The sequence below is a fragment of the Bison bison genome, unplaced genomic scaffold (genome assembly GCF_000754665.1).
Source record: "Bison bison bison isolate TAMUID 2011002044 unplaced genomic scaffold, Bison_UMD1.0 scf7180017864197, whole genome shotgun sequence".
NCBI lineage: Eukaryota > Metazoa > Chordata > Mammalia > Artiodactyla > Bovidae > Bison > Bison bison.
The window spans coordinates 1306690-1322091 of NW_011494769.1; the positions used below are offsets into that span (position 1 = coordinate 1306690).

Consider the following 15402-nt stretch of genomic DNA (forward strand, 5'->3'; position numbering starts at 1 on the left):
AAGTTTGGCCAGATTAGAGGAGGAAGGGACTTGGACTCCTCACTTGATAAGGGAGTGGCCAAGTCCTAGAAAGACATATGGCCATCTTCAGAAAATGTGACAAAGTGGTCCCTTCCGCTGAGGGGTCCTGTTCACGGGGGGCCTGATGCTCTGTGTTCTGTCTCTCCAGGTCTCATGAGTCTTCAGCCTCCTGATGCCTCCATGGGACCGTCTGAATGTACTGCAACCCCACTAAACCCTTTATATGCATCAGCTGCCTAATGAAATTGTAATGTTTGGAGTACTCATATAAAATTAACTTTAAATTAGCTTACAGACTAGATTTCGCATCTGTAAAATTAAGCAATGTGGGATAATTTCTCAGGTTCCTTGAACAAGAATATTCTATATCTGTATCTTTTTTAATATTAAGAAGATTATGTACTATGAGGAATACTTCATGCAACAACTGGGTTACAGTCTTCAAAGTATCAGGGTCATGAAAACAAAAGAAGGCAGAACTGTTTCATATAAAAGAAGGCTAGAAAGACACGACAACTGCAAACAGAGATAGTTTTTGACCCACCTCCTAGAGTAATAAAAATAAAAGTAAAAATAAACAAATGAGGCCTAATTAAAAGTTTTTGCACAGCAAAGGAAACCATAAACAAAACCAAAAGACAACCCCCAGAATGGCAGAAAATATTTGCAAGCAAAGCAACCAACAAGGGATTAGTCTCCAAAATATACAAACAGCTCACACAGCTCAATATCAAAAAATCAAACAACCCAATCAAAAAATGGGCAGAATATCTAAATAGACTTTTCTCCAAAGAAGACATACAGATAGTCAGAAAGCATATGAAAAAATTCTCAACATCACTAATTATTAGAGAAATGCAAATCAAAACTATAGTGAGATATCACTTCACACTGGTCAGAATGGCCATCATCAAAAAATCTGCCAACAATAAATGCTGGACGGAGTGTGGAGAAAAGTGAACTCTCCAACACTGTTGGTGAGAATGTAAATGGTGCTACCACTATGAAGAACAGTATGGAGGTTCCTTAAAAAACTAAATATAGAGAATTCCCTGGCAGTCCAGTGGTTAGAAGTCTGCACTTTTGCTGCCGGGGGCTCAGGTTCATCCCTGGTGGGTATGTAAGATACCACAAGCTAGGTGGCCTGGCAAAAAACAAGCATAAAATTTTTAAAAAATCCCTAAATATAGAACAACCATATGATCTAGCAATCCTACTCCTGGGCATATATCCAGAGAAAATAATAATTTGAAAATATACATGCACCATGATATTCATTGCAGCACTATTTACAATAGCCAAGACATGGAAACAACTTAAGTGTCCCTCAGCAGAGGAATGGATAAAGAAAATGTAGTACCTATATACAGTGGAATATTGCTCAGCCATAAAAAAGAACGAAATACTGCCATTTGCAGCAACATGGAAGGACCTAGAGATTGTCATACTGAGTGAAGTCAGAGAAAGACAAATACCATAGGATATTCCTTATATGTGGAATTTTAAAAAACGGTACAAATGAACTTATTTACAAAACTGAAATAGAGTCACAGATATAGAAAACAAACTTAGGGTTACCAGAGAGGAAGTGGATAAATTGGGAGCTTGGGATTGACGTATGCACTGCTATACACAAAATCAATAAGGACCTATTGTATAGCACAGGGCACTCTACTCAATACTCTGTAATGACCTATATGGGGAAAGAATCTAAAAAAACAGTGGATATATGTATGACTGATTCACTTTGCTGCATACTGGAAACTAACGCAAATTTGCAAATCAACTGTACTTCAATAATAATTAAGAAAAAGACTTGGACAACTAAATGCAATGTGCAATCCTAGATATAGAAAAATTGCTGTCAGAATTGGCAGTATTGGCACTACTATTGGCACAATCAGCAAAATTCAATACTATATAAACAATAGGCATTATGCAAATATGCATTGAATTTCAATGAGTTTAATTTGAATTCCAATACTTAGAATGGTATGTGACAGCAATCATAAAAATCGTTTGTTTATATTCTAAATAAACACCCACGAATCAACAGTTTGGCATGGTCAGGTGAGGAAAATAAGTATAAAAACATTTACTAAATATTTTCCCTTTTAGGATCTTTTAGTGACTCCAGCAGTAATTCAGCTCAGGGTTTCCTTGACTTCATCTGACCTCCTTCCAAAACATGAGAGCCTCCCACCCCTGTAGGTAGTAGAGAAATGGAGACAGTGCTCAACTTCTGCTGTAGCTCTGGTTGATCACATTCGCATTTGCACCATCCTTACCAACTCCCTTTGGATTCGGGACTTTACCAATGTCTTGTCTGATTTACTGGAATCTGCTCCTCTGCTTGCCCAGTTCTAAAGTTGGACACATCCCTCCTCTTAAGTGAAAGTCCCCTCTAGAGAGTCTGGATCTGTTGGATTCCATGCTGTGGGGTAACGCTTATGAGTCCTGGATTCTCATCGCCTTGCTTCTGTAAGTATCAGCATCAGGTCCAAATGAGACTTCATTCTCCCACCTACTGCCAAAGAGCAATTCCAATTCTTTATATGGTGTCTGTCAAACTACTAAATACATTTTAAATATTAAGGGGAGGTCTTATTTCATGACTGAAGCACCCTGGTCTTTACCTTTCTGTCCTCTACCAATTTCTTTCCCACCACTTGGCCCTCAGGCTGATTCACCTGTCAAGACGCTCCCCACCCCTTTCTACCCAATCCATTTTCTCCCCTTCCCGTCTCTCCCACTATTTATTGATGTGATGAAGCTCAATTTAGCTACCTTCCTTCACTTCCCCCCTCTCCTCACTTTTTCTCACCCATTTCTGATTCTACTCTGGCAGTTCAAGTATAGCAACTGCTCTGGGATCAATCAGCAGAGATCAAGAGAGTAAGAAGATGCTAGCAAACACAAGATTCTTTTTTCTGAATGGGAGGAAAGACAGGGACTGGAAACATTTAGATGTTATTTTAAGTGTGAAAGTGTCAGTTGCTCAGTTGTGTCCAACTCTTTTTGATCCCAAGGACTGTAGCCCACCAGGCTCCTCTGTCCATGGAATTCTCCAGGCAAGAATACTTGAGTGGGTTGCCATTCCCTTCTCCAGGGGATCTTTCCGACCCAGGAATTGAACCTGGGTCTTCTGCATTGCAGGCAGATTCTTTATTGCCTGAGCCACAGGGAAGCCCAAAACTCCCAACAAAATAGGTCATTGTAAAACACTGCATAAATGGAATGAATGAATGTTCCCATAGAAATCACGGTACAAAAAAAGATCTTTTTTTTTTTCATCAAGTCAAATCTGTTCCTCAGCCCACCTTTTCAAGATCAATGGGATGCCTGATATCATTGTGTTTGTATTACTTCCTCCCCTTGCCACCCACCCTTCCTTGTATTATAACCAGGATCTTCAGCTTTTGTTCTTTCAGGAAAATGGGAGAGAAGAGTTAGCCATACATCATGGTCCCTACTGACCCTACTGACATTCTCCTCATCCAACTGCTGTGAGGACTAAGGGGCAGCCATCCACTCAACCTCATCCCCTGATGCCAGACCTATGCAGGGACATTCATTGTTCTATGTCAGAGACCACATCACACAGCCTCCAGCCTCCAGTGGCTTTCCCAAGGCCTCTACCATCCTGATGTCATAAACTTTGATCACAAAGTGTGCAAATTCACTGTTACCTTGTGAACAGCTCTAATAATGATACAGGAAATTTTATTTTATTCTATTAGTTTTGATTGACAAGTTAGTCTTAATGTTATGAAAAGTTATAAAAATGAAAAATAAGTGAATTCTTTTAAATCTCAAAAGATTTCGTGTTTCACATATCTGCATGTTAAGAGAGTAATGCAAGATTTTTAAACTGTATTAAGGCTACATTTCTGATCTTCTTCCATTATGCAATCCAATGACTGAAAACGAATTCTCCTTAATCAGAAAACAAAGTTAATTCTTGACGCTGCAACAATTTGTCTTGCTATGTTGTGATATTTGTAGGGAGCTAAAATAGCATGACAGCACAAATCCTTCTGACTTGTGGGATTTCTAAGAAAATGGTTAAAATTGCATTCTGCAGTCATGCTAATTAGTCTAGACCTCCTCTATAGCCTTAGGTACTGGAACAAAACAGGAGCAGTTCTCAGTAAAACTAAGCTGTTGAGATAAAGAGTCAGAACTCAAAATAATAAACAAGTGAAATTGCTCAGTCGTGTCCGACTCTGCGACCCCATGGACAGCAGCCTGCACCAGGCTCCTCCATCCATGGAATTTTCTAGGCAAGAGTACTGGAGTGGGTTGCCATTTCCTTGTCCAGAAATCTTCCCGACCCAGGGATCAAACCCAGGTCTCCCACATTGATAGACAGACGCTTTACCGTCTGAGCCACCAGGGAAGTCCAAAACAGTAAATGGAAACCATCAATTCTTTGTTTCCCTAAGCTGCTGAAGCTTAGAGTTCTCTGGTGCCTCATTACAAGAGGACAGCTAGGTGTAGGGAGTGCCATAGGGAATCTAAAGAGTTAATTGTTTTTAGATTCATTAAAAAAAAACTGATGTGTTAAATAGGTCTTCATATTCTTGATACATATATCATTCTTTCTATTTGCCAGGGTCACATGAACAGAACTACATCAAGAAGGCATATATATATTTTGGGTTTGTATTCACAGCAAGAGGTTCACATTCATGGATTATACATTGCGCCAGGAAAAGGAACATACAGGCCATACTCTTAAAAATTTATATATATAGGGGCCCTGGACTTCAAACTATGTTTTATTCCATAGAAAGATCCAAATACCCTTTACTAATTAGTCATATATATGCACTTGCTAAATGCTAAGAGTTACTTGTTTGTTAGTGTTAGTTGCTCAGTCATATCCAACAAGAATACTAAGTGGAGTGGGTTGCCATTTCCTTCTCCACAGGGGATCTTTCCCGACCCAGGGATCAAACCCATGTCTTCCGCATTGCAGGCAGTTTCTTTACCATCTGAGCCAAAAGAGAAGCCCCAATACTAATAGAGTTACTTGAGAAGCCCAGAATAAAAATAGACTTACCTCTACAGTTCTACTTTTCCAATGAAAAGGAAAAAATTTTCACTTACAACAGCATTTACCTAGGAGCTAAATGTTGTATTACCACAACTGGATTTAACTAGCTGAACCTGTTGAAAGACCATGATTTGGCCAATAGATTTTTGACAAAGGTGTAAAAACAATTCATTGGAAGAATGTTAGTCTTTTCAACAAACAGTGCTGGAGGAATTGAACATTCATAGACAAGGAAATGAACCTCAATATAAACCCTCATACAAAAAGTTAACTGAAAATGGATCATAGACTTAAATGTAAAACAGAAAACTAAAAATAAAATTAGAAGAAAACATAATAAAATAACTTAAGGACTTAGGGCTTGGATCAAACAAAGGCATGATCCATAAAATAAAAAATATCCATAAACTGACATTAAAATTTTAAAATTTTGCTGTGTGAAAACTGTTGATAGGATGAAAGAAATGCTATAGACTGGAAGAAAATGTTTGCAAATCACATACTTGACAAAGGATTGTATTTAAAATATATAAATAATTTCCCAAACTCATCAAGAAAAAATAATCCAAGAAGAAAATAGTCAAAGAACATGAAGAGACATCTCACCAAGGAGAATATACAAATGGTAAATTAAGCAGTGTTCACCATCGTTAATCATTAGGTAAATGCAGGTCAAGAACATGATGAGCTATTACTGCAAATCAGTTAGAATAGCTAAAATAAAGATAATTACAACCCAATACAGGGGACAACCCGTGTGCCCTGCAGTTGAAGTGTGGAGTCTAAACCACTAAACCACCAGGGAAGTCCTTGTGTAGTGTCTTTAAGGAAAGGAGGGTGCCATTAGTGGAGAGAATATGTTCTTCATCACTGATTCTCAATCAGAGGTGCCTACTGCTCTAAGGAGTTTAACAGAGGCTTTCAAACTGCATCCCCAGTGATTACAGATTGGCCTCCTGGGGGATGTGGCCCTTTGTTGAGAATTCCGCTATGGGGTGCTGTACTGCCAATGAGTGTCCTAATGGGAGTGTACAGGTAAGCATCTCCCAGGAGGGTGGAAAGGACAGGGAGGATATATCTACTGTTCTAGATAAAGGGAGTGAAATGAATTGTTCATTCTTTCATTCTAAAAACATTCAGCGTATGCCATGTGCAAAAGTAATATAAGATTAAAGAATGAAACATATTTTGTGTTGGCTAATGATGAGAATTAAGTACTTACACATGGCACACATAAGGTTAGGAGTTTTACATATGTTAGTTCATTTAATCTCCCAGGTAACACTAGCAGTAAAAAATGCACCTTCCAATGCAGGAGATGCAAGACATGTAGGTTCGATCCCTGGGTTGGGAAGACCCTCTGGTGTAGAAAGTGGCAACCACACCAGTAGTCTTGCCTGGAAAATTCCATGGACAGAGGAGCGTGGTGGGCTACAGTCCATGGGGCACAGAGTTGCACACAACTAATCAACTGAGCACACATAACTTTGTGAAGCAGGAGTAATGCACATCTTACAGATCAGGAAACCTGACCTCAGGGAGATTAAGTAATGTCCCGGGTACCACAGCTTCCAAGTGCCAGGATAGAGTGAAATCCAATGAAATTCGGTTTTGATTTGTGTGCTTTCTGTATCTAACCCACTCTCTGTTTTCAGGGTCATCCTTTTCTTGAACAACTCCAGGGGGCACCATTCCTATTGAATTCTGCAAATGGTACCCCTGGAGCACAAATCAGGGGGGAAATCAAAATGGCTTTGATTAAAATACGCTATTTCCAGAAGTTTATAGATTAACTGTGAAGACCATTGTGAGCACATTTCTAAAAACAACATAAAATAAGAAAAGATAATAGAGGTTGGAGGGATTAATTCTGTTAGGATTTGAGGGTGTGGTATCTGAAAGAGTGTAGAAGAAGCACCATTTGAGCTGAGCTGGGAAAGATGGGTAAGCTCATGACAGATAATTGTGTGGGAGAGAGATTTTCCTGGAGAGAGAGTGGTATGTTCTGTAAGGCCTTTCCAAGGACTTAAGGTTAGTATAATTTAGCTGGAAAAGGTTAGACTTAAATCTTGGAGAAGTGAACCAAGTAAGAAGGATAGAAATGAAAGATATGAAGTCCAAGCACACCCCTTTATAGATATCTCGCCAATTCTGTATCTCGCCTCATTTCCTCCATCAATACAGAGAGGAATCTAGAACTGGTTAGTAGAGTGACATTGACAATGTAAAATCCCATCTACTATTCCAGTAATTTAAGATCTCAAAAAAATGAGGATAGAATTATTTATAAGTGAGCAGTTGAGTAGGGTCTCTGGACCTAACCCTCCTCTTTCCTCCTTCCAGCTTGACCTCCACATACTGAACTACCTTTGAAACACCAGGCTTTCCTTCCCAATGACTTGGCTGTGCCTCCTTAGGAAAAATAAAGAAATTTGTTTTGCTGCTCCAAAAATCCAACTTGATAAAGAATGAGGATTTGCTTGGCTCATAGATAAGACATCTTTCATATTCTTCCTACCCTGCTCTCAGATGTTCCTGCCTCTCACCTCTTAACTGCATTGACTAGAGGTGCTTGGTTTGGATTTGGGTACAGTAATTTGCTCACATACCACACAGAGGTTGTGAAGGAAATGAGCATGATATCAACTACTGCTGGGTCAATGGGTTTGGGGAAATGAAGGAATGTGTCCCATAGAGATGAGTGCTGTTTCAGAGCAGTTTCAACTGTGTCCAGAAATTTGTTCCGTGGGTCTTATCGCTCTTTAGGGAGAGAATTAAACTGTCCTAAAGTTCTGAACTCTGCTCTCATTCTGCCTACAGAGATGACAAGGAGTTGCTTTCACCCCACCCACCCCTATCCACTATGACATGGTGCCCCACCCGGCTAGAGATGACAGGTCCAGCTGTATGTGGAGCATGCCATCATCAAGGAGATACCTTTTCTGAAACTTGTGACATTCAGTTGGAAATCTCAGTGGGAGCAGAAGAAATCTCTATTGGGATGAGAAGGGTGAGCTCAAGGGCATCATCACAAGCTGGGCTTCCTAATGTGTAAAGAGAGTAGAAAGAAAAGGGAAATTCAGGGAGGGCTATGAAAGGAGAAGAAGGTACAGAAAGGAATTAAAAGGGGAATTAAAACCAAAAAAGCTTCAAAGAAAGAGAGAAGGAAGAGAAGATGGAATGTGAAAGGAGATTTGGTGTTCTCCTTTTGTTAGATTGGGTTCAGTCGTGAACTTTAATTTTGATGCAGTGGAGCAGATACCATCCCTGAGAACCTGACATTTTCATATGACTCCTTTCAGTCATTATATCCTATTGCCCACACTGCTTTATCTGTTCCCATTTCAGCATCAACCCAGCCATAATATCTAGAGTTTGTAAAAAAGTAGGATGGCTATAGACCAAAAGAAATCAGCCAACCAATTCTTTTATATCCTCCAATTTTTCTATTATTCTTTTTTCCTAAGTCTCCCTGAAGGTCAGGGTTAGAAATAAACTCTCAGTGTGTTTGCCAATAGACACAAACTTAAGTTCTCCTAGCATTTTACCTGCTAATGTGCAGGCAAGAAAGGGGCAAGGTAGCCAAAGTGTAAAAACACTTTTGTGAAAACAAAAAGATTTCTGTACTCCAATGGGATTCGTTTATGAGATTCATTTAAGAGATATGATCTGGCTTACTGAAATCTAGCAAAATATTGCAACTGATCCTGAAATACGAAAGGGTCTAGGAGGCATAAGTTTTGTTTTAGTTCTGTCTTGCCTGGTCAAACCTTTTCTCTGCTCCTTCCTGGGCTAATGACTATGTTGAACAGTAGAAGCTTTATTTCCATAACACATGTTTATGTTAACAACATAGGAGACCTACAATGGAAGAAGCTGGACAGGACCCATTGGATGATGTGTAAGTAACAAGGAGGAGGAACTGGTATGGTACGCATCTACTGCAATTCAGTAAGGAAGGAAACCTTGACTGCACAGGACAGTGTCCTCAAGCCTGGAAGCCTTCCTAGGGAGGAAAGGCGGTTTCAGTTCTTTGGACTTCATCAGACTAGAAGTGGGGTTTGTAGAGACAGCCAATGTCTCCAAAAGCAAATCAGTCTTATTTAGGGAAAAGACCCTCGTCCCTGCCCCCTACCCAGTCCATGTTCCTACATGACTAGTGCAGAAGGTTTTCAATATAATAAACTCCTTAGTAGACTGTAACAAAGGAAAACTGAAAACGTGCCTCTTCCTTGAATTCTTTATACGTGTGGTGTGGAGTCCACATACTCTGTATAAATTTTTTGAAAACAAGTAAGTTAGAATATAATTATTCAAATGAAAAAAATACTTCTTTTGCTTCATAAAAGATTTGTGTTGTAATGGGTTCCATTTATAATATTTTAAATTAAAATGTGATTTGACTCCAAGAATTTGGTTTATGCAAAACATCATAGAAATCAATTTATCGTGGACAATGATAATGCAAGGCTGGTGAGGCATAGTGACAGCATAAGACAGGGCGATAAATGAGACGCCAGCTCCTCTGTTTTCCTGTCCTGAGTTTGGTAATGGGATGATTTTCCTGCAGGCGGGATGTGATGGAAATACCGAAACTAGAGATCACAAAGCAGAACCTGGACTCCCTGAACTCAGACCTTGAAAAGGACCTGCAGAGAATGGATGAGGCAAATCAGGTTCTTCTCAAAAAAATTCAAGAGAAAGAAGAAACTATTCAAAGGTCAGGCTTTGTAGTTGGATGGGAAAGGTCTCCTCATCTGAAGGCCCCTTGGGATCAAGAGGTGGGTGGGAGGAAAGTTTACCTCTTTGTCCATGAATTGAGGCAAGTTGTTTAAATTCTAAACTATAAACAGTGGTGTCCTCAAAAGGTTTTATGTACAGATTTTTCACTACGCTTCCACATTAAGCCATTATTTTATTGCCACTGCAATGGGTGATCACTTTGGCTCCCTGAGACCTTGGCGTAGCTTCTCAAGCTAGGGCCCTGGCAGCTTCCTTTGGACTGAGCCACCCCTGGGTGACTGTGTTTCAGTCTGGAAAGAGATATCACGCTGTCTGTCAGACAAGCCAGAGAGAGGGAGGAGCTGGACCACCGCACAGCTGAGAAGGAGGCAGCCCTGCGGGACCTGGAATTAGAGACGGCCAAGCTGGTAAGGAGGTGTCTAGAAAAGGACAGTGTGATGCATTTTGCTGCAATCCACCAGTCTCTCTTTCCCAGGGGACCATCATTGCTGGTCAATGCTGTGTCTGTGGAAATCACAGCTGTCTAACAAAGTGTTTTGGGCATGATGTGCTCGGCATGGGGGCGAGACCGGGGCTCTGTTCCCAGATCCTCTGTGTGGGGCCCTCGTCCCTGGATGGGATTTCAGTGGCCCAACGAGGAAGAGGGTTAGAGAGCAGCGTGCGGTTTGTATCCTTTACCTCTTTCTTTCCCCAGGAAAAAAATAAGGAAATTCTTAGCAGGAGTGTGGTGGAGGTACAGAAGGAGGTAAAGTGGGACCAGATTTTTGGAGGGAGGGAGGGTGGTCCCAGGATAATAAGCCCACCCTTGAAAGGAGGCTCATTTCTTAGGAATCCCAATAGGATCCATCATCTTCCTGAACTCCCCAGTCAGAAAGACAGGAGGAAGAGGAACTGGCAAAATGTGTGTGCTCCCTCCCAATCTACCTTCCAAATCTCTTAGAACAAACTGGCTAATTGATACCATCCTTTGTCCTCTGGGAATTACAGCTCTGGGATGGGAAGGTTACAGGAATGTGAGAGGAGAGAATTGCCCCTCCCTCCCACAGCTGCTCTGCACCAGTTTCTCTTCCCTCTCTCCCCACCTGCCTTGCCTCCCTTGTGCTGTACTTTTCATGGGCTCTGGGAACAAAAGGGTCTGTTCAGCTGGCATGGAGTCAGGCAGATTCCAGAGGAAGGAAGAGACACTTTTCTATTAAGCGTCCATCTGGGATCTGAATCAATTAACCACTGTTCTGCTACTTTGAGACCTTCAAGTCTGACTCTATGCCACGTTTTCATGTCCGGATGCCTTACTCAGTTTACAATTTGGGGGATGGTATTTCAGATTTCAAGGAAATTTAAGAATGTTGGCCTGGATAAAGAAGCCCTAAAGCAGATGTTGGCAGAATTGAAGGTGAGTAAAAAAGCAAATCTACCGATTTTCTGGGAGATGTGGTGTCATTCTAACTTTGGGGAGGAACAGCTTCCAAGAACCCACCAGGCTAAGTCTGTCTGTGTGCTCACAGAGGTGAGCCAGTGTCCTTTGCTCCCTCTGCTTTATCCCCTGACCTGGGCGGCATTCATAAATTATTTTGCAGCATTCGTAACTTTAGTTTTAGTCACACTGGTGGCAGAGATGACTACAATGCCCCAAAGAGAAGGGAATTGCTCCAGAAACCTCTTCATCCATCAGTCAATAGGACATACATTCTGAATGCCCATCGGGACCTGCCCTCTAAAAATTTATTATCTAAATGACACACAAATGCAGGTAGTCAAGGAAGAAGAAAATACTAACTTCCACAATTGCAGAAGGATAAGTCAACAACTGTATTTGATTTTCTAACCCATTGTTTGTAACTTAAGGGAGTTTTTTGTTTGTTTGTTTTTTAATTGAATTGAATGTTTTACTAGGTGGCAAACCCAATGAGGGCATGAAGTTTTGTCTGTGTGATTCTAGAATAATGTCTGGCACATGGTAGTAGCTCGCTAAATATTTGTTGAATGAAAAGATGAACTGGATGCCCAGTAGAGGGCAGAAATCCTATTGAGATGCTCTCTGCAGCTTTGTGTGGCAAATATGACCATTTGGCTGAGTCCAGCATGCCAGAGCACTGCTGTTCTGTTTTTCTCTGAAAAAGAGGCAGAAGGTTTCTCTTGTGCTCCATGATTCAAACTGCATGTGAGTGCACCCAGTGGAGTATAAGATGGAGGAACAGGTTGGCACTTTAGTCAGTAGGACTGGAGGAAGAAGGGTGATTAGGTCCAAAGACTGGGCAGTCAGAAAACCAAGGCTTAAATGTTGACTCTGCCACTGTGTGATTTTAAATAAGTCATGCACTAAACCTCTCCTTGCTTTTGTCTCCTCCTCACCTGTAAATCGGAGAAGGCAATGGCACCCCAATCCAGTACTCTTGCCTAGAAAATCCCATGGATGGAGGAGCCTGGTAGGCTGCAGTCCATGGGGTCGCTAAGAGTCGGGCACGACTGAGCGACTTCACTTTCACTTTTCATTTTCATGCATTGGAGAAGGAAATGGCAACCCACTCCAGTGTTCTTGCCTGGAGAATCCCAGGGACAGAAGAGCCTAGGGGGCTGCCATCTATGGGGTCGCACAGAGTCGGACACGACTGAAGCGACTTAGCAGCAGCAGCAGCACCTGTAAATGGGCCAATAATATTGCCCACTCCAGATTGTTATGGTCTGTCCTCACTATTTGGAGAGGGAAATGGCAACCCACTCCAGTATTCTTGCCTGGAGAATCCCAGGGACAGGGGAGCCTGGTGGGCTGCCGTCTATGGGGTCGCAAACAGTCGGACACGACTGAATGACTTGGTGGCAGCAGCAGCAGCAGTCCTCACTATATGATACATTATCATCATGCCCTGGGCTTCTCTGGTGGTTCAGCAGTAAAGAGTCCACCTGCAATGCAGGACACGGCTTGCAATGCAGGAGACATGGGTTAGATCCCTCGATCAGGAAGATCCCCTGGAGAAGGACTCAACTTAGAGACTAAACCACCACCACCACCACCATTGTCATGCTCATTGTCTGTCTGGGGAAGATGAATATTACCCATTTGCTTTCACAGAAGAATGCTCTCAACCTTCTGCTGTCACACGCTGTCTTTAACAGGTGAAACTACAGAAGTCAACAGAATCCTGTGCCAGTCAAGAGAAGGAATTGGTCAAGGTAGAGGTGGAGTCTCCACTGAGGGTCTGTTCAGGATACAAATGAGAGAGAACCCCAAAGGTTTTAGAAAGAACAGTTGGAGGCAGGGGAGGGGGAGGAGCAAGAATATCTGGCAAGTGAATTTCTGACTCACCTGCAGGTAAAGGAAAAGAAAACTTATGTTAAAAGTACTGGTCTTGTCATTCCTTAAATACCCCTCTACCTCAAATACTCAAACACTGTTGTTGAAGCCCATATCTAAGTGCCCTGAAACATCTCCTGATGTCTCATGTAAAAGGCATATGAGAACCTGGGAAAACAACTTTCTTTGCTCAAAATTAGACCCTGCTCATGAATGATGAGATCAAAGGTTTTATGATGTGGCTGCTTTCCCTGGTAAGAAGTTGCTAGGTAACCAGCCAAATAGCCAATGCACCAGTTGGGAGCAGCCCAGGCTTCATTGTGATTTAATCCATGAAATTTGTTAATTCTCTTTTCTTTCTAGATAGAGAGTGACTATCAATCTGTGTATCAGCTCTGTGAGGATCAGGCCCACTACATAAAGGTACACTGCCTCTGGGGACAAGTCATAGTAGAGGCAGAATTGTTCCAATGCCATGGATCCCTTGGTTTCTCATTTAGGCTAAAATCTGCCACTAGGGGAAATACCGTTTATACAACAGCAGCAACAAGAACCAGATGTATGTTAAGGATTTATTTATACTGGCCCATATAGTATTTTTAAGCAATCTACATACAGTATTTTCCTCAATTAGTTTGTCCAGTAACCCTTTGAGGATCATGTTGTTATGATCAAGAGGACACAGGTTCAAAGAAGTTTGGTAATGCGCTCTGAAAACATAGCTAGTAAGTGTGAGAGCTGGGATTTTCCTACAAGCAGGATCCGAAGAGAGAATTCTTTTCCTTTTTTTCCCCATATTCATCCATCCAGTCACTAATGTCCTAATTTTTATTAGAATGTCTTCATACTTGTGTGTGTACATTCTTGCATGCACCATTTGGAAAATTAGGAGTTAGTCTTAAGAGAATCTTTTATTAATGTCATTGATACAGAAATTCAGAATACAGAAATTCTTGATTATGATAAATATTTTTTCTTATTTCCATGGGAAGAAATACCAGGAAATTCTGAGACAGATGGAAAAGGAAAAGGAGATGCTTCTTCTTGAAAAAGAAGTGTAAGTTTGGGAAAATGACCTCATTGGTGGGATGAAGCTATAGTCCCCAGTGGTCCTTGAAGGACAGAGTACTTCTCAGACCAGTTTGTGTCACTATAAATAGCCCCCAACAAGTTATCCCTGTCAACTTCTGCTCCATGTTCTGTACTGAAAAATCATCAGCATTCAGGCTTCTCTCTTGCCTTTCTCAGCAGTTGGTGTTTAAAAGGTCTCTTTTTTTTTTTACGTTCTTTTCATGTGTCCTCAGTTGAATGTTGTTCTGGAAAAAACTGATTGTGCTGACCCCTTTCCCAGGACATGGTGAACCCCCACTGGGGGCCCCGGTGAGAGCCATTTACATACGTTCTGTATTTGTAGACTTGCGTGGTTTAGGACTTGACACACTTTCCATTGTTTGCTTATACTCTTTAACTATGTTATGTATTATATTGTATTACGCAATATACATAGAGTGCACAAATCTCAAGTGGTGTGTTAACATGACTCAGATCAAGATACAGAACATTCTGAGTACACCAAAAGGCTCCCTGTGCTCTCTTCTCAGTCCTCATTTCTTGCAAAAGTAACTGTGATTCTAACTTCCATCATTTCTTCTTGGTTTTGTCTCATCTTGAACTTCATGTGAACTCAGTATGTTCTCTCTTGTCTCTGGCTTTCACTGATATTTATCCACATTGCTGCATGGCTCTGTGGTTCATCCTTTTCCTAGCTGTGTATATAGTATTCTATTGTAGGAATATGGCACAATTTATCTATTTTACCATTGATGAACATTTTGGTCATTTCCAGTTTGGGGTTATTCAACTAAAGTTGTTATAAACATTTTTGTGCATGTATTTTGGTTGACATATATATTTCATTTCTGTAAGTTATATACCAAGGAGTAGAATTCCCAAGTCATTGAGTATTCATATCTGTGGCTTTACTAAACAAAGTCAAATGATTTTCCAAAGCGGATTACCAGAATCTCCTCCAATGAGACTCTATACTAGTTACAGTTATTCTGTTCCTCATTTCCACTTCATATTTACAGTCTTTTTAATTTTAACCACTCTGGCAGGAGTATAGTGATATCTAATTTTATTTTAATAATGCATTTCACTATTGATTATTAATATATATATATACCTTAAAATGCTTACTTGAAATTTGGTTATCTCCTTTTATAATAAGTCTTTTGCCTTTATTTGGGAGATTATCCATCTTTTTCTTATTGGTTTATAGGATTTT

General features: G+C 40.8%; 1 protein-coding gene across 1 annotated transcript in view; it reads left to right on the forward strand.

Annotated features, from left to right (window-relative positions):
- The first annotated feature begins 8946 nt into the window (after positions 1 to 8946).
- Positions 8947 to 15402, forward strand: part of LOC104991624 (transmembrane and coiled-coil domain-containing protein 5B-like) — a 15625-nt gene continuing 9169 nt past the window's right edge. The window contains 8 exon segments of the mRNA XM_010844174.1: positions 8947 to 8981; positions 9651 to 9800; positions 10113 to 10230; positions 10518 to 10568; positions 11148 to 11216; positions 12938 to 12994; positions 13479 to 13538; positions 14108 to 14172. Coding sequence (XP_010842476.1) covers positions 8947 to 8981; positions 9651 to 9800; positions 10113 to 10230; positions 10518 to 10568; positions 11148 to 11216; positions 12938 to 12994; positions 13479 to 13538; positions 14108 to 14172 — 605 coding nt within the window.